Here is a 24,953-nt window from a genome sequence, read left to right on the forward strand (position 1 = left end):
GATAAGGCTGATATTTTATCTCCAATCACCTGATTCCTTTGTCTTTTTCTCAGTTGGACGGAGGCTTAGAAGAGGCAGGAGACAAAAAAGTGGAAACAACCCAAATGTCCACCAACTGATGAGTGGAAAAGTAAAACGTACTACAATCACACAATGGAGTATTACATAGCCATAAAAAGGAATGAAGCGAAGATACATGCTACAACATGGATGAATCTTGAAAACATGCTTGGTAAAAGACACCAGACACAAAAGATCACATATTGAATGATTCCATATATATGAAATGTTCAGAACAGGCAAATATATAGAGATAGAAAATAGATTAATCTGATAGATCAGACAGGGCTAAAGGGCTTGGGAGGAAATGGGGTTTGACTATTAAAGAATATAGGGTTTCTTTAGGGTAATGAAAATGTTCTAAAATTGACTATAGGTTGCACAATTCTGCATATACTAAAAATCATTGATTATACTTTATGTGGGTGGATTGTATGGTATGTGAACTATAAATCAATAAAACTGTTATAAAAAAAAAAGAGGAAAAGGGAAATCTTATTTAGTGGCTCCACAAATGTCAACCTAAGGGAGTTGCCTTCAAGCAAATTATGCACATTGCACATTAGTTGCTACGAAACATATTTAGCAAAAGGCCTATAATGCAATCCATTCAAAGGGGGCTAGTTATCAAAGCATCAGAAAGAGTTCTCTGTAAAACAGTATTAGCTCTAAGTCCAACCTTCAGGATAAATCCTAAGAAAAGTGCTGTAATGAGATTTCTGCACAAGTTAGGAAAGTCCAAACCAATCTGAACTCACTGTCTCTAATGTTTATACTTTTAAAAGTCAGGTTATATGAAATAATAAGAAAAATGATACAATGCTACTTATGGTAGGTTCAAGAATGGCCTCCCCAAAGATACTTAACAACTGAATCCCCAGAACCTATGAATGTTACCTTATCTGACTAAAAAGGGCCTTTGCAGATGTGATTAAGTTAAGAAGGATCCTGAGAAAAAGAGATGATCCTGGATTATCTGGATGGGCCCTACATGAAATCAAGTGTATCCTTATAAGAGGGAAACGTAGAGATTCTGACACAGAGACGGTAATGTGAAGACAGAGGCAGAGGCAGGAGGTATGTGGACTCAAGCCAAGGAAGGACAGCAGCCACCAGAAGCTGGAAGAGGCAAGGATTGGATTTCTCCCTAGAGTATCCAGAGGGAATGTGGCCATACCAACACCTTGATTTCAGCCTAGTGAAACTGACTTCAGATTCTGGCCTCTAGAACTGTGAGAGAATAAATTTCTGTTGTTTTAAGTCACCAAGTTTATGGTAATTTGTTAAAGTGGCCACAGAAAACTAATATAGACTTTGGTACCTGGATATGAGGTGCTAGCGTAACAAAATACTAAAAATGTGAAAGGAGCTGTGGAATTTGAAAACAGTGAGGCTGGAAGAATTTTTAGGTGAATGACAGAAAAATCCTAGATTGCCTTAAATAGGCTATTCGTAAAATATGAATGTTAAAGACCCCAGCACTGAGGGTTCAGGAGGAAGTGAGGAACATGGTAGGGAAAGCCTCGATCATCATAACAGAATACTGGTAGAAATATGACTATTAAAGACCCTACCACTGGAGGAAGGGTTCAGAAGGAAATGAGAAACATGTTATTAAACTGGAAGAAAGGCAATCCTTATTATAAAATGGCAGAAAACTTAGCTGAGTTGTGTAGAAAGCAGAACTTGTAGGCAATGAACTTGGATATTTAGCTGTGGAGATTTCTAAGCAGAGTTGAAGGTACAGCCTGCTTTCCTATTGCTACTTAGAGTGAAATGCAGGAGGAAATAAATACATTGAGGGAAGAACTACTAAGCCAAAAGGAACCAGAACTTGATGATTTGAGAAATTTTCAGCCTGTCCAGAATGCAGAAGATGCTCAAATTAGGAGACACTATTAGGAAAGCATACCCTGGACAGAAGGTCAAGTGCATGGCTGAACGATGCTTTGCTAATATGAAAAGAGTAGGCATCTGACTCATGGATCCCCTCAATGATCTCAACAGAGGCCAGCAATATAGATGGGATTATCCAGGAAAGATCTCTGGAAGGCCTCTTATCTAATGGCATACAACATACAAAAGAGACCCATAAAGTCTCTTGAGAATGTTATACCTGCAGAAATACTGCCAGCTTGGACTGAAAGGGACAGAGATAGGATAAAGTGAAGGAAGGGTGTCAAACTCCCAAAATTCTATAGTCAGCAAACAGGCTGATAAAATTACTTGGTGTAAGCATGGGCTTCAAGGAAAATGAAGAATGACTTCAAAGCCAGAGCTGCAGGTATAAAGGCGTGCATAGGCTAAGGACAGAGCCACAGGCCCAAAGGACAGAGCCATGGACCCAAAGGGTGAAGCTTCAAGTCACAAAAGATTATTACCAGCTTTGAAACCTAATGGAATTTGCCTTGCTGAGTTTCAAAGTGGCTTAGGACTGGTGACCCCTTTCTTCCTTGGATTTTCAAATGGCAATGTCTATAATTATCCTATGTCTCTTCCATCATTGCATTTGAGAAGCAGATAACTTGTTTGGGTGCCTGGGTGGCTCAGTCAGTTAAGTGTCTGACTTTTGATTTTGGCTCCAGTCATGATCTCGTGGTTCATGAAATCGACCCCCGTGCTATTAGCATGGAGCCTGCTTGGGATTCTGTGTCAAAATAAAGAAACATTTAAAGATAAATAAATAAAAGCAGATAGCTTGTTTTCTAATTCCACAGGATCATCCACAGAGAGGAATACTGGCCCAGGATGGCTCTTATTCAGAGCTCACCCATACTTCCTTTAAATGCTAAGATTTGGTTTGAGTTGATAACATTTAGAGGAGATTTTGAACTTGAGTTCATGCTGAGACACTGGGGAATACTGGAATGAGGGTAATTATAAATTTTGCATGTGGGCCACTGGGGGCACTATGGTAGAACCTGAAGATATGTCCAAGAGAGGCAAAGGAAGACTTTAACATACAAAGAGAGGAAGGTAGAAGATAGAGGCAGAGATTGGAATGATGCAGCCACAAGCCAAGGAAGACCAACAGCCATCAAAACCCGGAAGAAGCAGGAGCACCTGGGTGGCTCAGTCAGTTAAGCATTGAACTTCAGCTCAGGTCATGATCTCACGGCTTGTGAGTTCAAGCCCCACATGGGGCTCTGTGCTGTCAGCTCACAGCCTACTTCAGATCATCTGTCTGCCCCCCCCCCCAAAAGTAAATAAAACATTTTTTAAAAATAATAAAAAAACAAAAACAAAAGCAAAAAACAAAAACAAAAAAACCCTAGAAGCGCCAACGAACAGATTCTCCTCTAGAGCTCTGGAGGGAATGTAGCCCTGCCAAAACCTTGATTGGTCCGATGAAACTGATTTCAGATTTCTTGCCTCCTGAACAGTGAGAGAATAAATTTCTGTTGTTTTACACCACACAGGAACATATATTTACAGAAATTTTCAAACCAGAAGGCACCTTAGAGTTCTAACCCTCATATTTTACAAGTGAGGAAATACAAACTTACAGATTATCCAACTGTTAAATAACCCAAGGCTTACCCTCCAGATTCCAAGTCTAATGCTTCTTCTGATACCTCATGTTTAATAGTTAACAAGTAACATTTTGAGATATTAGGTATTCAAAAAAAAACGGAAACTGTCTATTCACACAACTGATGAGATAAAACTAACCTTGCCCAAATAAAAAACAGTAATTTGATTCAAATGTAAAGAATAAAAGCAATTTGTATAAGATTAGTTGTATTTGGGTTCTGAAAGAAAAAACTGCTTAAAAGATGATACATGTTTCCAGGTGTCCTTAAGAAAACGGTGACCAGCTAAATTTGAATCACTCTATGCCAAAACCCACGAGACAAGGCAACAGGAAGAGCAAAAACAGCATATAACCCATACCTTCTACATTACTGGAATACAGAAAATACTACTAACTTCAAATTACTTATTAGTAGAAAAACACACACCAAGTTCCAGCAAAGATATTTCCTGAGTTCCTGTCAGAAACTCTAGCTGGATGTGAGGACAGTTCAAAACGACTGCACAAAGAAGAAAGCTGAGAGCCTAATGGTGACAAAATTACCTCCAAAAAGAAAATATGCAAATACTCTAGGTATGCAAATACTTAAAAAGAAAAGAAAAACACACACACACACAAAACCCCAAACCTAAGCATCATAATACTACTAAGAAGTGTATGGAACCCAAGGTGGTCTATCTTGGAAGGGCATCACTTCTTGATGTGAACAGGAAGGAAGAAGTCTTCTTAGGAGGTGAGTGCTGAGGGCAAAAAGAAGTGTATTATCTTAACACATTTAACTAGGGAGCACAGTTTAAGACAAAAAAGAACAACAGTACTGGAAGACAAACCAACTTCCACCTACTGATACTTAAAAAAAAAAAAGCACCCATTAAAATAACTCTGCTTCACTGTAACTGAGAGAAAAACTACCCCAAACCCCCAACCCTCTCCACAAAATACACAAACTAAAACAGTCTATATCCATACAAAGACAATATAACAAAACAGAAAATTTAATTGAAATATTCCAGCTAATAAAAATTTCTCCCCTCCAAAAAAAAGCAGAAAATAAACTGTGACAAAACACTTTAAATGGAATTAAATATACTTAAACAAGCATTTGGAGATATGTATCTTTAATCAGAAATTCCAACACTAAGACCAGATATGGACAAAATCCAAGAAGAAACAAAATAAGAAGTGACTGAACTCAGGAAAGAATAAGAAGAAAAAGAAAAACTCAGAAATAAAGATTAAATTACAATGCATCCAATGGAGAATTGCTAAATAAACATTTAATAAGGAAGACTGAAGAATTATAGGAAAACAAAAAAATATATAGAAGAATAAAAAAGGTTAGAAAGTACTAGAAATAGAAGACAAGAAACATCATTTTATGTATATAAAAGGAGGCTCTGAAAAAGAAAAACAATGATATCAAACTAATATTTGAAACTACAATCCAAGGGAAGAAAGAAAGAAAGAAAGAAAGAAAGAAAGAAAGAAAAGAACTGAATCTATACACAAAAAGGACAGCTGTGTTGGAAAAACTGACCTGGAAAGGTAAGCCCAAGACACAGCTTAGCAATATTAAATTTTAAAGACAGAAGAAACAAAATTTAAATATAAAGGAAATTAAGTACCTACATAAAAATGCCAAATTATTTATAAGGGCAAGAACATTATTCGAGCATCAGACTTGTCAAAGCAACATTCAAAGCAAACTAAGAATGGAGGAACATTTTCAAGAAAATGGGGAAATTCAAAGAAACAATGCATCAATCAAAGATTTTCTATCTGGCCAAGCTGTCCCTCAAACTTTTAAGCCTTTCAAGAACTCAAGGAATACTATATTCACAAATGCTATAGCATGAGCCCTGACAGATCCAACCAAGAGTTAACTAGGGAAACATCAAAAAAAGACCAATGATGACCATTTACTATATTTAATTGTAGCTCCAAAACTAAAACCAAAATGGCAATACACAGGGAAGAATAATATGTTTTATGTTCTGTCAAAGCAAAAAATATGCAGCTAAAAGAGGAGAAGGCCTGAGAGAAAAGGGAAAGAATGAGAATACAGAATAACTTATTTGTTGTACAGGAAGCAGGTAGAAGTCAAAATACCACTTAATGCCAACACACCAGACAACAAAAGATTAAAGAAAATAGGGGACTGAAACCCTCTATAAAAGGTAGATATAAAGGCAACCAACCAGAACAAAATTACCAACTTCCTAGACATCAACAGAAATTTTTAAGAGAACAGAGAAGGGGCGCCTGGGTGGCTCAGTCGGTTAAGCGGCCGACTTCGGCTCAGGTCATGATCTCGCGGTCCGTGAGTTCGAGCCCCGCGTCGGGCTCTGTGCTGACAGCTCAGAGCCTGGAGCCTGTTTCGGATTCTGTGTCTCCCTCTCTCTGACCCTCCCCCGTTCATGCTCTGTCTCTCTCTGTCTCAAAAATAAATAAACGTTAAAAAAAAAAAATTAAAAAAAAGAGAACAGAGAAAACATCACAAAGAGAAAGAAAACCGTAATTACAGTATAACACCATAGTACTATAAAATAATCTGACAAAGTTGACATCAAACACATCAACCATATTAATAAATATTACAAGCTTACTTTACTAATTAAAGAAAAAAAGATTCTCAAACTGGCTAACAAGGCAAGACCCAACTCTATGCTGAAAATAAAAGACACACCCAGCACCCAACAATTTAGAAAGGCTAAAATAAAAGGATGAGCAAAGATGAACCAGGTAATTAGAAGCAAGAAGGCAGAGATTTCACTCCTGATATCAAAGTAGAACTGAAGCCACAGGTATTAAATATGAAAAAGGACACTCATAATGCTAAAAGCCATACTTCACAATGAAGATACAAGACTTCTGGATATCCATGTACCAAAAAACACAGCAGTCACCCATACAAGGATGAAGGTATTCAACTACAAAGAGAATTAAATATACGTAAACATCAAATGCGAAGAAAAATAGAAAACACTAACAGAGACTTTAATACACTACTCTCAATATATAACATTGTGGCAAAAATGAGACACAGAAAAAGTAAACAACATAATCAATGAAGTAAATTTTATGGATATACATATAGAACTTTACACCTTGTTAATATAGAATCTACCTTCTTCTCAAGCACACAAATGGAGCATTCACAAAAATTTAATCATATATTAGGCCACAAAGAAAACATCATTAAGCTCTACAAGTAGAAATATCATAAACCACCCTCTGAGTATAATAAAACTAGAAATAAGAAAACCAAAAACAAAGAAGCCCCTCTGTCTGGAAACATTTTTTAAAAACCTTCTACGGGGCGCCTGGGTGGCTCGGTCGGTTAAGCGTCTGACTTCGGCTCAGGTCATGATTTCAGGGTCCGTGGGTTCGAGCCCCGCGTCGGGCTCTGTGCTGACAGCTCAGAGCCTGGAGCCTGTTTCAGATTCTGTGTCTCCCTCTCTCTGTGACCCTCCCCCGTTCATGCTCTGTCTCTCTCTGTCTCAAAAATAAATGAACGTTAAAAAAAAAAAATTTATTAAAAAAAAAAAAACCTTCTACTAAACAACTCTTAGGCAAAAGAAAAAATATAAACTGAAATTACCTAATTTCTAAAATAATAAAGCACTACGTATTAGAATATATGTTACACATTTAAAGCACAGACCAGAATAAAATTCAGAACCTTAAACGTATTTATCAATTAAAAATAAAGTATGAAAATAAATATATTAAATTACCAACTGCAAAAGAAAGCAAAGTAGAAAAAAGCAAAGTAAATGAAAGAAAACTAAAAGAAGCGAAGATAAAAGTGAAAATTGATAAGAAGACATCAGAAAAACAGTAGCTCTAATTAATAAATCAAAATCCTGGTTCTTTAAAAATTTAACAACATAGACAAACCACTAACTAACCTAATTGTAAAACATGGGAGGGAGGACAAAAAGAAATGAAGAAGGGGAGATAAGCACAAAAGCAAAAGACATTTTTTAGAAGTACAGAAATTATTTGCACACCTCTATGGAAATACATTGACAAGCCTACAAAAAATGGATAATTTCCTAAGAAAATATAATTTACCAAAATTGACTTGAGTAGAAGTAGAAAGTTTAATCCACTCTCCATGGAAGAAGAAAAGTTATTATGACACTTCACCACAAAAAAGCACCACATTCAAATAGTTTCACAGGGAAATTCTACAAACCTTTTGAAGAACACAGGGTCCCAAACTACATAAATTGTTTTAGGACTTAAACAATTAGAAAATGTTCTGGATGCTTCTCATGAAATCAAGTATAATATTGTTACCTCAATCTGATATTACATATTTAAAAAATTATAGACAATATTATTTAAGAATAGTAACGCAAGAATACTAAATAAAATATTAACAAACAACATCCAACACTACAATAATGAAAAGAATACACCATGGCCAAGTGGAATTTATTTCAGTAATGCAAGAATAGTTCAATATTAAAAAATCCATAATCTAATGCACCATATTAATAGATCTAAAGCAGGAAACTTACATGATTATCTCTATAGATCTTGAAAAAGTCAACACTCATTCCTGATTTAAAAAAAAAAAAAAAAAACCTCAAAATAAGAACTGATAGACCTTTCCTTAGCATTGTTAAAAAACAAAAAACAAAAACAACAAAAACTTCACTTCTTTTTTTTTTTTTTTTTTTTTTCAAAAACTTCACTTCTAAAACCAGCACCTTACTTAAGAGGAAACAAAAGAGTCACTTTCACAGATCAGGGACAACACATAGATGCCCACTATTTCCACTATTTTTTTTTTTCACTATTTCCACTATTATTTAATACTGTCCTATAGCTACTGCAATATACAAAAGAAACCAACTAGAGATATAACACTTAGAAAATATATAAAACTATGTCTATTTGCAGATGACATGATGGAATACCTGGAAAACTCTAAAAAAACAATGCTAAAACTAACTCAACCAAGATTCAATAAGTTAGCAGAATATCAAGATAACACACTGAAATCAACAGGCTTCGTAAACACAAACAACTACTTAGAAGGTATAATGGAAGAGAAAAATCCCATTTGAGAGAATAACAACAACAACAAAACATTAACTACTTAGGGATAAACCACAAAAAATGAGCAAAATCTATATAAGAAAAATATTAAAACACTGCAAAAACAAAAATGTAGACATTAACAAATGGAAAAATATACTTTGTCCTGGATAGTAAAACCCAACATAATAAAGATGTCAGTTCTGCCTAGTTTATTTATTTTATTTTTTTATTAAATTTTTTTTAATCTTTATTTTTGAGGCAGGGGAAGGAGGGGGAAAGGGGGAGGGAGGGGCAGAGGGAGAGGGAGACGCAGAATCAGAAGCAGGCTCCAGGCTCTGAGCTGTCAGCCCAGAGCCTGACAAGGGGCTTGAACCCACAAAACACAAGATCGTGACCTGAGCCGAAGTCGGACGCTCAACTGACTGAGCTACCCAGGCGCCCCTGCCTAGTTAATTTATTAAAAGAACAAAAATACCAATAATCTTTTCTTATGAAGCTGGATAAATTGATATTAAAGTTCACATGGATAAATAAACATGTAAAAATCATTGAGAAAACTCTGAATTAAAAAACAGCTACGAGGCAAGTCTATTCAAACACCACAAACTCTAATTAAAATAGTGTGGTATTAGAGCATAACTAGAGAGACAAGGCCAATGGACTAGAATAGTAAATCCAGAAATAGACCCAATATTATAATATGTCAATAACATATGTCAATATATATATAATATTATTATATTATATCTCAATAAAGCTGAAAATCAAAAGAAGTATACTTGGAAGAAAGGGAAGCACTGTAGAGATTTATGCCACATATACATACCTGTCTACATTCGTATTTGACAGAGAGTTGATAGAGTTATCCAATTCATTCTCACTTTCTCCAGACTGGCTGTTAACAGTTCCTTCTTCTTCTTCATCATCTACTTCATTAAGAGCCTTTCTCAACGTAACAATAAAAATAAAAATACAAGTTGGTTATATATACACTCATCCTTTCTTTCTTTTTATCGTAACAATTGAGAGGTCCCTCCTTCTAAGGCTAACATCTCCACAAGTGCTCTAGAACCTAAACCCTCTCACCTCCATTCTACTCCATGACGTTCTATCTCCTGCCTCTCCAACCTCTCCCTCTGTACAGGCTTCAGCTCATCCACATTTAAATGTGAACAAGTCTCTCTCATTGTATCTTCTCCCTTTCACCACCAAACCTCTTGAAAGAGTCGCCCCCCACTTCCCATTTACCATCTGTGCCCTACAACTTTGCTTCTGCCCTACCATTCCACTCAAACTGGTCTCTACAAGGTCAACATCCTCTTCTGATTTGTTCCTAGATCAAACAGATTATTTTTTTTTAGTTTCTGCCTTCCCTTACTTCTTTGATTCATTAGACATTAATTACCACTCCTTTCTTCCCTTCAAGATCTTCTTGATACACTCTTCCTTTTAATTGGCATGATACCAGATTTCCCTGTTGTTTTTTGTTTTTTTTTTTCTCTATTCCCAATCTCCTTTATTGGTTCTTCTTTCTACTATTTCTTAATATCTAATGGGACTCAAGGTCCTCCCTTTGGACCTTTTCTCCTCTCGTCTGATTCCCTTTCTGAATGATTGTAGTTCCAAAGCTGCAATCACAAGTAAAATACTGTGAATTCTCAAATTTCTACCTTTACCCAGATTTCACTGGAGCCCTAGGCAATTATATCCAACTGCCTAAAAGATATCCCTAGTAGACATCCTATATACATATAATAAACATGTCCCAAATTAGTCATCTTCCTAAGCCTCTCCTATTATTCTTCCAGAAGCCTTGTTCCTGCCATATTACCTAAGACCATGAACAGCATCACTATCTACTGATATGCTCAAGCCAGCAAACTGGGAGGTATCCTTCTTTCTCATACATCACATCCAATCAGCTCCCAAATCCTGCCAATTCTATTCCTTTTTAAAATCTCTCAAATTTATCCCTTTTCCCCCCTACCTCCTTCTCTACTGCCACTGCTTAGGTTAGGCTCCCACTACTTCTCACTAAAATTCTATCCTAGGGTACCTGGGTAGCATCCAAGTTCAGCTCAGGTTATGATCTCACGGTTCCTGAGTTCAAGCCCCACATCAGGCTCTCTGCTGCCAGTGTGGAGCCTGCTTTGGGTCTTCTGTCTCCCTCTCTCTGCCCCTCTCCTGCTCACACTCTCTCTCAAAAATAAATATATATACATACATACATACATACGTAAATAAATTCTATCCTGAGTCTTCTAATCAGATCCTCTCACCAGTCTCCTCCCTCCCAAACCCATCTTTCACTCTACAGTCGACTTCATCATGACTCTACTCTTCCTATAATCTTTTGGTGGCTCTACTCTTACTTTCTGGTTCCTTAGCCCTTCACTACCTAGTTCCTCCCTGTCTCTCTAATATCAGCTCTTGCCAATTCCCCATCCCCATAAAAGAGACCATGATATCTGAAAGCTAACATTTTTAGTAAATGCCGAAACATAATGGTTTTTGGCTAGAGATACGGCTAATGGGTGTTGGCTATTTAAAACGTGTAATTTTACTTAACTGCCTTTGTAAATAGAAAACAATACTTAACATGGTTTTTTATGATTTTGGACCTTATAATTCCCTAGGATCAACCCTCTAATTGATGATTCTCCTTTTCTTCATAGGACATATACATAACCTAGGAAATTGCATTAAACAGGTATTGAGTCCTAATCAGTTCTACGAAGTTGTTTTATTTTAGTATTAAATTCTTCAAGTGCTTTTAAAAAATGTGTCCCATCTCAAAATTCTAAACATTTTGATTCATGAGTTAATCATTAATGAATTAATCATTAATTAATTAATGGTTTCAATTAGCTTAGGATATGGTTAATTAACATTTTACTACTAAAATAAATTTTCCCATCTAACTAGACAATATATCCCAAGTTTCCTGGGTAGCTACTTTTTAAACACACTATTAGAAGGGACTAACATTTAATGAAGAGCTAGTATCTGGAATTATGCTAGGCATTTTACATAAGCTTTCTCAGCTGATCCTCACAACAACCATAGTAAGTATATTCTATTCCCATTTAACAAAAAAACCAAAAACACTCTGAGCCAATTCAGACACCTTAAGAAATCAACTCCAGATCAAAGAGCTAGTAAGTAATAGAATACAAACATAGATCCACCTGATTCCAAAATGCAAGTGAAAAGACTCCCCACTCCTTCCATACTGGCAGATGGAACCCAGCTTGAAGGCCATCTCTGATGCCAACAAGCTATGTGATCTTGGACAAGGCACTTAATTTTTCCGAACCTCAGGTTTTTCTTCTGCTAAACGGAGATAATAATAGCTTACCTTGTAGGTAAGTACTCAATAAAAGGTAGCTATCATTATCCAGTCCTGTCTTCTTTGGTACAAACATTACTCAAGAGAGTGCAATATGCTTCAGTAACAACAATTCTAACAACCATAACTAGATATCTGTTGATATTTAAGCTTTTGAAATGTTTACCACAATACCTACATAAGCTTAATTTCCACATAAGTATGATGGCTATGAGAATAGCACATTACCTGAGGCTCTATGACAGATTCACTAAGAATGGCCTGGGTGACAGGGTCTTGATTTACCACGATGGGACCCTGAGAGGAATCAGGAGCCACTGTTACATTCGGAAACCCTGCAGAAGGAAAATAAGTAATGATGATTTTATTTCATTTAGTTAAATTGACTTTACAAACAATACACATTGCCCTAAGTTTGTTATCACATGAAAATCTTAAATAATAATAATAGCAGCTCACATTCATATAAACACTTACTATATGCCAGGTGCTGTTCCAAGTACTTTTACATACATTAAGTCATTCTACCCTCACAAAATCTGATGAGATTGTTACTAGTATTATCTTACAGACCAGTAAACTGAAACTCAGAGACATGAAGCAAATGGCCCTGAGTCACACTAATAAATGGCTAAGCCAAGATTGAAACTTTACACTAAAAACTAATGATCTATTTTTAGGGATTAAACAATAGATTACATACACATTAAAGTGAATGATGCTATGTATCTGAACAGAGGCAAAGTCCCTTTTAGAGAGAGACTGAAGTAGATTTAGACTTCAAATTAAGTTTTACTCAAGTTACACAAATACAAATACTTTATATGGTAACTTAATATTAATAAATGAAATTAAGTCATATTTTAAATTATAAAATCTTGTATATTGCCCTATAAAATATCCTAGTAAATAATAACAATTTACCTTTGCTTAGCTCAGTAATTTGTAATAGTTAATATTCTTAGTGAAAAAAAACAAATTATAATGAGTCTATGCCTAACAACTCTTATATGTTATCCACTCTAGAATACTTGTGATATAAATAATGTGGTGCCCAAGGGGCACCCGGGTGGCCCAGTCAGTTAAGCAGATGACTCTTGGTTTCAGCTCAGGTCATGATCCCACGTCCTCATGGGTTCAAGCCCTGTGTCGGGCCCTGCACTGATGACGTACAGCCTGCTTGGATTCTCTCCCTCCCTCTTTTTCTGCCCCTCTCCCACTTGCATTGTCTCTGTCTCTCTCAAAAATAAATAAACTTAAATAAATAAATAAATAAATAAATAAATAAATAAAGTGGTGCCCGAGAAATGATTTAAAATTCTTCCAAATAGCCAGCTATGGGCTATGGTTAATAAGAAAAAGAAGTTTTTGTTTGAATTGAATACATTACCTGTGCGCCTACGAGGAAAATCAACAAATAGATCTTTTGCTTCAGCCATCAAATGATCAGATTTTTCCAAAACATCCTGCATCTGGTATTGATCAGAAAGAATCTAGATACGTGTTAATGATAAATATATTACTCAGAAAAATATATATACATATACTTATGAAATCACAAAGGAAAAGTCCATACAAAGGTAGCGGGCATAAAAATAACCAAAGGCCACTACCTTTCTAAAATCCTTCAGTGACAATATCCTTAAGTACCAGTAGATGGGGCTATTACAATAATTAATAGATTTCATGTGCTTGGCCACAATCCAAGTAAGAAATACATTATTTAACTGCGAACCAGCACACAAACAAATGTAAATGTATAACAGAATAAAAGTTTTACTTAACCTTACTCTTTGAGAACCACTCTGAAATTTTCCTTTTAGCTCCTATTTCATTTTTTTAAATAATGGCTACAACACACTAACTCAATTTCACAATCCACTAAAAAGTTGTGATCCACAGTTTGAAAAACATTGATTAAAGACATAAATCTCTGAGCCATAAATTCAGAGGTGTTTCAACCTTTAAAGTGTATTTCATAACCTACTATTGGATCATGATCAACAACTTAGAGAATATGAGCTAAGATATGAGGTTTAGGGCATCAAACAAAGTGATGCTTCTGTATTTATAAACAAGATGGATTTTTATCATGGGGGGATGAGAACCAAAACAATACCATTACAGTAGTGCCTCTGATTAGGCACTTTCAACTTAGGAACTTTCATAATTACAAGCAAGGACATGCAGGCAAGTCAACTCTAGCCACCACCGCCAGATGGCATTCTTAAACTGAAAGGAGTCACAAAATTGGAAACGACCCACAGTTTCCAACAATGATTCAAAACAATAAAGCATCTGGCAACAAATGCTCTTACCAGAATCTCTCTAGCCCATGGAAACAGGTATATAATATAACCTTAGTTACTGTTTTAGGACACTGACAAAAATAACAAGAATAAAATTCTATTTCCCTTCTTCTCCTGCTGTAGCCAACCATGTTGGCTAGCTCACTAGATGAGAATAAAGTCCTGAATTTGTTCCTTCCACAAAGAGTAAGCTTTGGAATGCTATAAGGCAAAGAGCACATTTGGAGCCAGAAGACTGGGATCCTAGGCCCAGTCAAGGGATACTAAGCAAAATCCAACCTCTCTAAACTTAGTTTGCTAATATGGAAATGAAAATACCACCACCTTCCCCAAACCCAAAGGGGTATTATCAGGATGTAGACACAATGAAAACCTGTATCATTCTAGAGATATTTGACAATGTTGTTACAACTTAAAGTGTATTATCCCATGAACCAAATTTCAGTCCCTGGTTAGCGATCTTGCAAGTACATACAATACATGCAATTAGAGCTTAGGAAAGAAAGTAAATGGAACATTATAATCTATCGTTTAAACTAGGAAAACTACACACAGAATATTTCCTAATAGCAGTTTGATATTACTATTTTTAAAAAAATCACTGACCTTCCATCAAAATAAAAAGATATAACTGACAGAAGCAGATTACAGAGGAATAACTTTATCATACCAAGACCTGATATTAATTATAATGAAGTCTCCAGTAAAGCTGCTGCCCTGTTGTACTCTGCCAGTCTGCCCAGCCTTCTAGGGACAGATGGTTTGAGAGACCAGAGATCAGTGTATTGGCTTTCTTTTGCTCTTTCTAGATTTACTTATCGCTTCTTTCGGTTAAAACTCATCCTCTTGATAGGTAAGCCAATCTCTGCAAGCCCATCTGTATACATTACTTTCCCAGATGGGTTCACAGAACACAAGGCCAAAGTTATGAATGGTGGTACACAGCCTGGATTTGCAAAGGACTGTCCAAGATTCCTTCAAAAACATTATAAAAAACTTCCCATCCTAGCACTTTTGTTCTCTGATAATAAAAACCAGATTGAAATAGGAAATTGCAGAGAGACTTGGGAAGTTATTATACTTTTAGAATTTATAAAATCTTCATCAAAGTCTCCCTCTCTCTGAATCTGGACCCTCATTTGCCTGATTCCCATAACATGAATGCATCCTACAGCAAATGCCAAAGAGCTTTTCTCTGAATTTTTGTTAATCCAGGAGTCCAGCCCTGGGGGCTGGACGGGTAGCAGTAGCTCTTAATACATAATGATAACTGCCTACATGAATATTCTCAACAAGCCTTCTTAATTTGATCCCTTTACATCCCTGAACAGAGACATTACAAATTGAACACTGAAATAACAGATATACATATCCTTTGACTCAGCAATTCCATTTTTAAGAATTTGTCCTATAAATAAAGTTTTACATGTACTTAAAAACATTCAAGGATATTCAATGTATTATTTGTAGAACCAAGACAGGTAATAATCTGTGGGTGACAGACCTGCCACTTATCCACCAATCTCCTTTCTTTCCATTTTCCTTTCAACAGCAGAATCCCCAAGTTTTAGCCAAGTACATAGCTAGATTTCCTGACCATCATTCCAGGTGAGAATGGTCATGTGATGAATTTCTGGATAATGGGAGACAAGCCAGAATTTCTGGGCAGTATGTGAAAGGAGTAGCATGCATTCTCTTCCCCTTTTCATGTTGGCTGGAATACAGCTGAAGGAAGTTGGAACAGCCATTCTCTACTCAAGAGGTGGAAGTCCTCGAATAAAGGGCCCCAGCGTCCCAACCAACTACCATTTTCTTCTCAATTGTTTTATAAACAGAAATAGATTTCTATTTTGTTTAAACCACTGTATCTTGGGGTCATTCTTCTTCCAGAAGCCTAAGCTTTACTCCAGTACACTTCCTAAGTGCCCACAAATAAAGCAGTAAATAAATAAACTGTGGTACATCTATATACTATCTGGACAAAAAAAAAAAAAAAGAAAGAAAAGAAAAGGTAGATTTCTACATACCGACATGGATAACCTCCAAAATATATGGTTAAATGGAAGTACCTGAATCCTACTAACAGCAGAGGTTCTCAATCCTGCAACGTACTAAAATTACACAAAAACTGTCTAAATAATACCCACATCACAGGTCCACTAAATCAGAATATCCTTGTATAGCTACATCTTGGTCCAAATGTGGTGATTATTTAATGGAAGTTCTCAACCCTGATCTACTGTGCAGTGAGTGTTGAGAACCATGACACCAGAGCCTGAGGAGCGGCCCTGGAGTGGAGGCAGAGAGACTTCACACACCCTCTTTCACGGCTCTTCCTCTGATCCCTACTTCTACCACACCCATTCCTTGTATAAGCAATTCAGAACCCGAGCAGGAGCCACAAGAGATGGGACATAAAAGCCCAGAGCCACCTCAAAGGGGCTGCCTTGTTTCCTGGTCACTGAGAATTACCCTATAACGTTGAAATATGCATGACAGTCCAAGATCACCAAAACATACTTATCTATAAAGAACCATATTCCCTCCATCCACTGTTCTTTTTATAAGTTCATGTAAACATTTATTTGGGAGCTAGAATTCTTCCTGCTGATATATAAGATCAAGACTTTTACATTTCACTAAGAAGCCTAATGGATTCCTCAAAAGACAGAGTGATTTAGAGCTGCAGTGAAAGGTCACCCAAACATCCAAGTGCCATAAGCTTCAATAATGAACAAGAAGCAACACGACAAAGTACATTTCTTTTACAATGATTACAGTGATATCATCCCAAATAAAAGATTTTTTACTGTGGTTTCCTCTTATTTGCCATATTGTTTATTCCTATACATCTGATTACTTATCCAAACACCCTACATCTGTCAAAAGATTAAGCCAAAGACAAATGGCTAACACATTTTTTCTTTGCAAAGTAATCAATCTAACATCACTTGTGTGAACTGAGAAAAGTAATTATATATATGACACTAATTATGTGCCAAGGACTGTCCTAATCCCTTTATTACTACATATCACAAAAATCTCTTAACAATACAGTCAGACAAGTCACACAAACAGTAACTTGCAGAGCAGGAATTCAAACCTCCAAACTAGACTAATCGTCACTCTGCTGCTTTTTTCAAAGTCCATGTGTAGATCACTGTATAAGGACGCAATCATCTGCCAGACCTTCTCCAATGTGAAACAAATTTAGGGGGAAAGAGAGAACCCCATTTATCACTTTCTTCTCTAATATTATGCAGCTCAGCATTACCTCCCTCATGATAGATAATCTCCTTCTCTCAAGATGAGAAATTTCTGGTTTCTGCTTCTTCCATTTTCTCTTCAAAGCTTTTTCTTGCAGTTCCCAGTGTACTAATGCTCTGTTCTTTGATTTGTGTATTTCATGACGACGTATCTGTACAAAAGTAAAAAAATATAAAAGAATGTTTCAGGAACAAAGATGTTACCTATTCAGATGGTGAGAACACCTAATCTAACTCATCTATTAAAAATATTTTTCTGGTCCAACACATATATATTTATTCATATTCACAACCAAAATTTTCACAGTCTTCTACATTTTCAAAAGTGATTAAAAAAAAGAAGTCTCTAGAACTAGTAGACCTAGCAAAAAGACAAAATGAAAAAAAATATCAATTTTTACCTCCTTTGTACAAGACTATTCAATAAACTGCTATTTTTCAAACTGCAGGTGAAGACTAATTTAATGAGTGGCAAAATCAATTCATGGGTCAAATCAACATTTTTGAAATAAAATAGAATATAGTATAGGAAATATTAAGAGTACATCACATTTAATAAAGTTAAAAACTGTATTTTATTAAACTTTTCAGTTATGTATGTGTGTATACGTACAATTACATACACACACACACACACACACACACACACACACACACACAGTGACTAACCACAATGTAAAAGATACAAAGCCCACTGAGTCACCTTTGGCAAAGGCACACCCATTTCATAATACTCACATCACTACCAATAACTAACAATGCACTATTTTTTAGAGCCCTGCAAAGGCTGCATGTGGAAGAGGGTCGCTGGAGATGCAGAACTCCAAGAAAGTAGAATTGCTGAAGCAGAAGCAGAGATTTGAACCACAACTTAAGAGTTAGAGGAGAGTTCACAGAGCTGGCTAAGGAATAGGAGCAGATACTGGCTTCACAAGCACTCTAGTATTCAGAACTATGAAGAGAACAAGATCTATAGGGCATCTGATAAAACGTACTGCAACAACCAAATACTGTGCAAAGATTCTGAAGACCAAAAACAAATGAAAACGACATTTTTGAGACATCTGGGGAAATACGAATATGGACTGGGAATTAGGCAATACCAAAAAATTATTGTTCCTTTTATTAGGTATGATAACAGCATTGTGGTTATATAAGAAAATATCTGCATTTTTTTAAATGCAAACTGAATATGTTGGCACAAAATGACACGTTCTCTGAGATTTGCTTTAAAATGCTACAGTGAAGGAAGAAAAGGGTATGAAAAATGAAGCATATATGGCAAAATTTTAATAACTATTATATCTGGGTGAACACTGTATGGGTGATCTTTATACTTTTGTCTCCATTTTCACATAAATTTGAAATTTTTCATAATAAAAAAATTTAAGTCAGTAGGGGATCATTACTATCCTCAACAAATATTTAATGAGTATCTACTAGGATTAAGATTCCCAGGTCCACAGAGACATATAAGAGGCAGCCCCTATCCCTCAAAAGCATTAACAATCTGCCCAGGGAGGTTGGGAACATACAGCTGACCTTTGAATGACAAGGGTTTGAACTATGTGGATCCACTTATACATGGACTTTTTTCAATAAATACAGTACAGTACTATAAATGTAATTTCTCTTCCTTATGATTTCTTAGTAACATTTTCCTTTCTTTAACTTCCTTTATTGTAAGAATACAGTATATAATACATATTACATACAAATACATGTTAATCATCTGTTTATGTTATCAGTAAGCCTTCCTGTCAATAGTAGGCTATTAGTAGTCAGGTTTTGGGGGAGTCAAAGCTCATACACAGATTTTTGACGGTGCAGGGGGTTGGCACCCATAACTCCTACACTCTTCAAGCGCCAACTGTACATGTAAAAATAAATGATATGCATTAGGCGGCACATACTCAATGCCTCATACACAGTACGTACAACCACAGTTCAGAGGAGATACCAATTGTTGGGCAGCTTCAAAAAACTTCACACTTAGAACAGAGCTATAATAATCAAGACAACGTAGTGAGGCATAAGGATAGACATATAGATTGGTGGAATAAAACTTAGTGTCCAAACCAAACCCTTATGTTTACAGACCATTGATTTTCTTTTTTTCTTTTTTTTTTTAATTTTTTTTTAATGTTTATTTTTGAGACAGAGAGAGACGGAGCATGAACGGGGGAGGGTCAGAGAGAGAGGGAGACACAGAATCCGAAGCAGGCTCCAGGCTCCGAGTTGTCAGCACAGAGCCCGACGCGGGGCTCAAACTCACGGACCGTGAGATCATGACCTGAGCCGAAGTCAGACACTTAACCGACTGAGCCACCCAGGCGCCCCTACAGACCATTGATTTTCAACAACGGTGTCAAGATAATTCAATGGAGAAAGTACAGTCTTTTTAACAAATGGTACATAGGACAACAGGGTATTCATTTAGAAAAGAATGAAGTTGGACCCCTATCTTACACTATATACAAAAATTAACTCAAAATGGATCAAAGACCTAAATATAAGAACTAAAATTATAAAACTTTTAAAAGGAAACAGAAGTAAATTTTTATGACTCTTGGGTTAGATAATGGTTTCTTAAAAGCACAGGTGACAAAAGATAGATAAACAAGTTCATCAAAAGTAAAAACTTTTAGGGGCGCCTGGGTGGCTCAGTCAATTAAGCATATGACTTCGGCTTAGGTCATGATGTCGCAGTTTGTGGGTTCGAGCCCCGCGTCAGGCTCTGTGCTGACAGCTCAGTGTCTGGAGCCTGCTTTGGATTCTGTGTCTCCCTCTCCCTCTGCCCCTCCCCTGCTCATGCTCTGTCTCTCTGTCTCAAAAATAAACATTAAAAAAGTTAAAATTTAAAAAAATTTTAATTAATTAATTAAAAACTTTTGTGCTTCAAAAATACCCATCAAGAAAATGAAAAGAAAACCAACAGAATGGGAGAAAGTATTTGCAAATCATACATCTTATAAGGAACTTGGATCCAAAATGTGTAAAGAACTCTTACAACTCAAAAATAAAAACACAAGTAATCCAATTTTTAACTGGCTAAGGAATCTCAATAGACATTTCCCCAAAGAAGAAAATAATACAAAGAGCCAATATGCACACAAAAGGATGCTTAACATCATGAGTCATTAGGGCAAATCTAAACCACAATGAGATTCCACTTTACACCCACCAGGAAAACTAAAACCAAAAATACAATAATAACAAGTGTTGGCAAGGGATATGGAAAAACTGGAACCCTCATGCATGATAAGAATGTAAATAGTGCAGGGGCACCTGAGCAGCTCAGTCGGTTAAGCGTCCGACTGCGGCTCAGGTCATGATCTCACAGTTGGTGAGTTCGAGCCCCGCGTTGGACTCTGGGCTGACAGCTCAGAGCCTGGAGCCTGCTTCAGATTGTGTGTCTCCCTCTGTCTGCCCCTCCATTGCTTGCACTCTGTCTCTCGCATTGCCTCAAAATTAAATAAACATTAAAAAAAATTAAAAAAAAAAAAAAAAAGAATGTAAATAGTGCAGCCACTGTGAAAAACTGTGAAAAACTGTTTGGCAGCTCTTCAGAAAGCTAACTATAGAGGCACCATATGACCCAGCAATTCTACTCCCAGGTATACCACAAGAGTACTAAGAACATATGTTCACCCAAAACTTGTAAATGAATGTTCATAGCAGCATTATTCATAATAGTCAAAAAGTGAAAATAACCCAAATATCCAACAATGGACAAATGGATAAATAAAATATGGCATATCCATATGATGTAACAGTATTCAGCAATATAAGGAATGAAGAACTGATACATTCTACAACATGGATGAGCCTTGAAAACGTTATGCTAGACACAAAAGGACACACACTATATCCCATTTATATGAAATGTCCAGAATAGGCAAATCCATAGAGACATAAAGTAGATTAGGTGTTGACAGGGATTAGAAGGAGGGGGAGTATACAGAGTGACTGTTAATGGGTACAGGGTTTCTTTTAGGGAGTGATGAACATCTTCTAAAATTAGAAAATGATGATAGGTATATAACTCTATGAACATACTGAAAACCAATGGGTTGTACACTTTAAAATGGTGGATTTTATGGTATGTGAATTGTATTGTAATAAAGCTGCTTTTTTAAAAATCTACAGTAGAAACCTTTCTAAAAGTAAGCCTTGAACTAGGATAAGAAAGCAAAGTAATATTTGGACATGCACACAAAAAGGCAGACAAACTGTTCCAAGTAAAGAAAACGGCATGAATTGAGGCTCAAATGTGGAAATATACATGGCATATTCAAGGAATAAATTAGTACATTGACTAGACCAGTACGTTTGTATAGGGAAGTAAAATAAAGCTAGAGATATCTATGATGTGTACAGGACAATACTGACCACAGAGATTTGAACTGTAAACCAAACCTATCTAATAAAATTTTAATACACACTAAGTGACATTCCTAGGTAAATTCAGGAAATACTGAAGATACGCTTTTCAATTTTATATAGACATAAGATTAAATAAAACTAAACAACTTCCAGGAAGTGTCTCTGGTTTCTATTCTGAATGTCAGAAACCAAATACTAAATGAAACATTGAATAAATCTTAACTTTTGATATTAAACTTACCAGATCCTCAGGAGTTGCCCGATGAACTGTAAGATCATTCACAGTATTCTGCAAAAAAAGAGGACCTCTCTTTAAAAACAACAAAAAAAAGATTTCTTCCAAAATATTAGTATATATTGGATTTTTTAAAAAATAGGACTTAAATGTTTATTAACTTTCTTTGGGTTATTTTCTTACAGGAAAATTTTTCTTTAGACTAGGTTAAAAAACATTTAAAATCAATTTTAGTTTATTTTTGATAAATTCATTTTCCTTTTTTAAAAAAACCTTCTTTTTTATTTTTTAACTTTTTTTTTAAGTAATCCCTATGCTCAGTGTGGGGTTCAAATTCACAACCCTGAGATCAAGAGTTGAATGCTCTACTGACTGAGCCAGGCAAGCGCCCCTCAAAAATCTCCTTTTCTTAGTTTAAGCCTTCTGTACCTTTTTTTCTCCTATATGCCAGATGGGCCTCAGTTAAAAGATTATGTACTTAACTAAATAAGCAAGCTAACCTCCAAGAAACCTTTCTTTAAAGAGTTAAGGGATTTGTCTGATCATCTCATTTTAGCAAGATAAAACTGCTATTTTAAACTGAAATAGGGGTACCTGGGTGGCTCAGTTGGTAGAGCTTCTGATTCTTGGTTTTGGCTCAGGTCATGATCCCAGGGTCATGGAATTGAGCCCTACGTAGCCCCACATCAGGATCCATGCTGAGCAAGGAGCCTGCTTAAGATTCTCTCTTTCTTTCTCTGCCCCTCTCCCCTGCTCACACACTCTCAAAGTAAATAAACAAATAAATAAAATTATTTATATTCTCACATAATATATAAAACAAATGTGTTTATTTAAATTAAAATAAAATGTTAGTTTTATTATTCAAACTTCTTATCACATTTTTTCACATCCTCCAGAAAGTTATATCACACCTATGACCTTATATTGTTCATTTATGTGTGGTTAGGTATGAGTATGTACTGGATTTTAATGGCTGAAAATGGATTCAAACTCCTGGGACCAAAACGAATTTCTGTCCAGGAACCAGTATCCTCAATTTAAATATTAATATGGATTATTGTTAGTTGTCTTGGTTAAAAAATAACAAGCTATTTTTAGATGTCTTACAGCAAATAAGCAGTGTATTTACCAAGCAGTCATACATTCCATTAAAACAATAAATAAAACAGGGTAGTATGTAATTCAAAATGAGTAAGTTTAACTAAAATTGTAGTTTTCAAAATGCACTCCGGAATGAGGCACCTCTCAAGATTCCTGAAAGATAAACTGTGACCACTACAGAGAGATTAAATCTGTATCCACGCAAACAACTTAAGCACAGAATCTGTCACACATAATAAGGGATAAAGTCCGAGTGCACTGTATAATTTCATAAAATATGAAAATAGTCACTTATGTAAAAAGGTACTAAACCTACATGGCAGGCCTACCACACTGCACAACTCCAGGAACTCCCGCTATTACTCTAGTCCATGTAAAAGTACCCCCTTGGAACTAAGCTATGCACAGCCTACACAACTTTAAGTAGCTGCCCTACAATTTGGCCCTTTTCAAAATGACTTCAGCCATTTTGTCATACAGATTTGGTAAGGCAGGAAATAAAACAAGTTAGAGTTCTACTTCTAACAGAAATAGAACTGGGTCTAGTGAAATGGCTTATATTAGAAGATGGATATATTCAAAGACCTAACTTTTTGGTCACAGTTCATACTTAACTCAAGCGTTCTCTATACTAAAACTGCCATTCCTTTCATATTAATTTAGAAAAGTACAAGACAGGGGCACCTGGGTACCTGAGTCAGTTGAGTGTCTGACTCCGGGTTTCGGCTCAGGTCGCGATGTCAAAGTTCATGGGTTCAAGCCCGGAGTCAGGCTCTGTGCTGACAGCAAGGAGCCTACTTGTGGTTCTCTCTCTCCTTCTCTCTCTCTGCCCCTCCCCCGCTCATGCTGCATGCTCGCTCTCTCTCAAAATAAAAATAAACTTTAAAAAAAGAGTTTAAAAAAAAGTACAAGATATAACTATAAGATCTTGAGAATTATTCTTAATAATCATAATAAAATTCAAGCATATAAGTTATATGCTTGGATTTAGTTCTCATGGGAGAAAATATAATTTCATTAATACTACCATTGCTTAAAACTATTTTCTTTTGAAATTGCCTTTATATATAAATTATAAGCCATTTCAAAAAAATCTCATTATTTTTATCAAAACAGTATTATTCAGTTTGATCTCTCCTCCTTCATTCACCATTTACTCCAAATGACTTAAAACTACTTTCAAGTTCAGTCTACAAAAAACAGATTTTTCCAGCACTAGAGATAATAAAAAAGCAAATGAGGAACATTCTGAATGTAATTTCAAATGGTGGGTTTCGATTATGTTTTGAGCAATAGCAGCATATCAGAACAAATATTAAATTTCCCAAAGTAACCACTCTGAAGTAGACAACTTAAGTTATCACATGTATTTTTTTTTCTTTTAATCAGTTTCATTTATTACCTTAGAGTCACACCCTTATAATATCTTATAGCAAATCAAATGACAACAAAGTAATATAAACACAGATAAGTCCCCCTGACCCACTTCAAAAAGGCTGTCAGTTTGCCCAGAAGTTTCCAAGTCCAAAAGAATCCCAGAGATCCAAAGTAGTCCCTGACTAGTTGCTCTCCACAACTAGAAAGAAAAGGAACCTAAAGTGTTATGGTCCAAACTAAAGTACCAAGCTGCACAAGATAAAGATCCCCTTGATAA

General features: G+C 35.9%; 1 protein-coding gene across 5 annotated transcripts in view; it reads right to left on the bottom strand.

Annotated features, from left to right (window-relative positions):
• The window catches only part of SPICE1 (spindle and centriole associated protein 1), a 57,707-nt gene that overhangs the window by 24,356 nt on the left and 8,398 nt on the right, over positions 1 to 24,953 (bottom strand). For 4 of the 5 annotated variants that reach the window (XR_007457267.1, XM_049628191.1, XM_049628188.1 and 1 more), the window contains exons 3-7: positions 22,202 to 22,249; positions 17,583 to 17,726; positions 13,390 to 13,492; positions 12,228 to 12,334; positions 9,477 to 9,592 (exon numbers count right to left, since the gene is read on the bottom strand). Coding sequence is in view for 4 of the 5 variants with exons in the window: in XM_049628191.1 (XP_049484148.1) it covers positions 9,477 to 9,592; positions 12,228 to 12,334; positions 13,390 to 13,492; positions 17,583 to 17,726; positions 22,202 to 22,249 (518 nt within the window). In the remaining variant the exon portion in view is untranslated. The remainder of the gene's footprint in view (positions 1 to 9,476; positions 9,593 to 12,227; positions 12,335 to 13,389; positions 13,493 to 17,582; positions 17,727 to 22,201; positions 22,250 to 24,953) is intronic. The other variant, XM_049628190.1, reaches the window with a different exon arrangement.

This window comes from Panthera uncia, chromosome C2 (assembly GCF_023721935.1).
Source record: "Panthera uncia isolate 11264 chromosome C2, Puncia_PCG_1.0, whole genome shotgun sequence".
NCBI classification, from domain to species: Eukaryota; Metazoa; Chordata; class Mammalia; order Carnivora; family Felidae; genus Panthera; species Panthera uncia.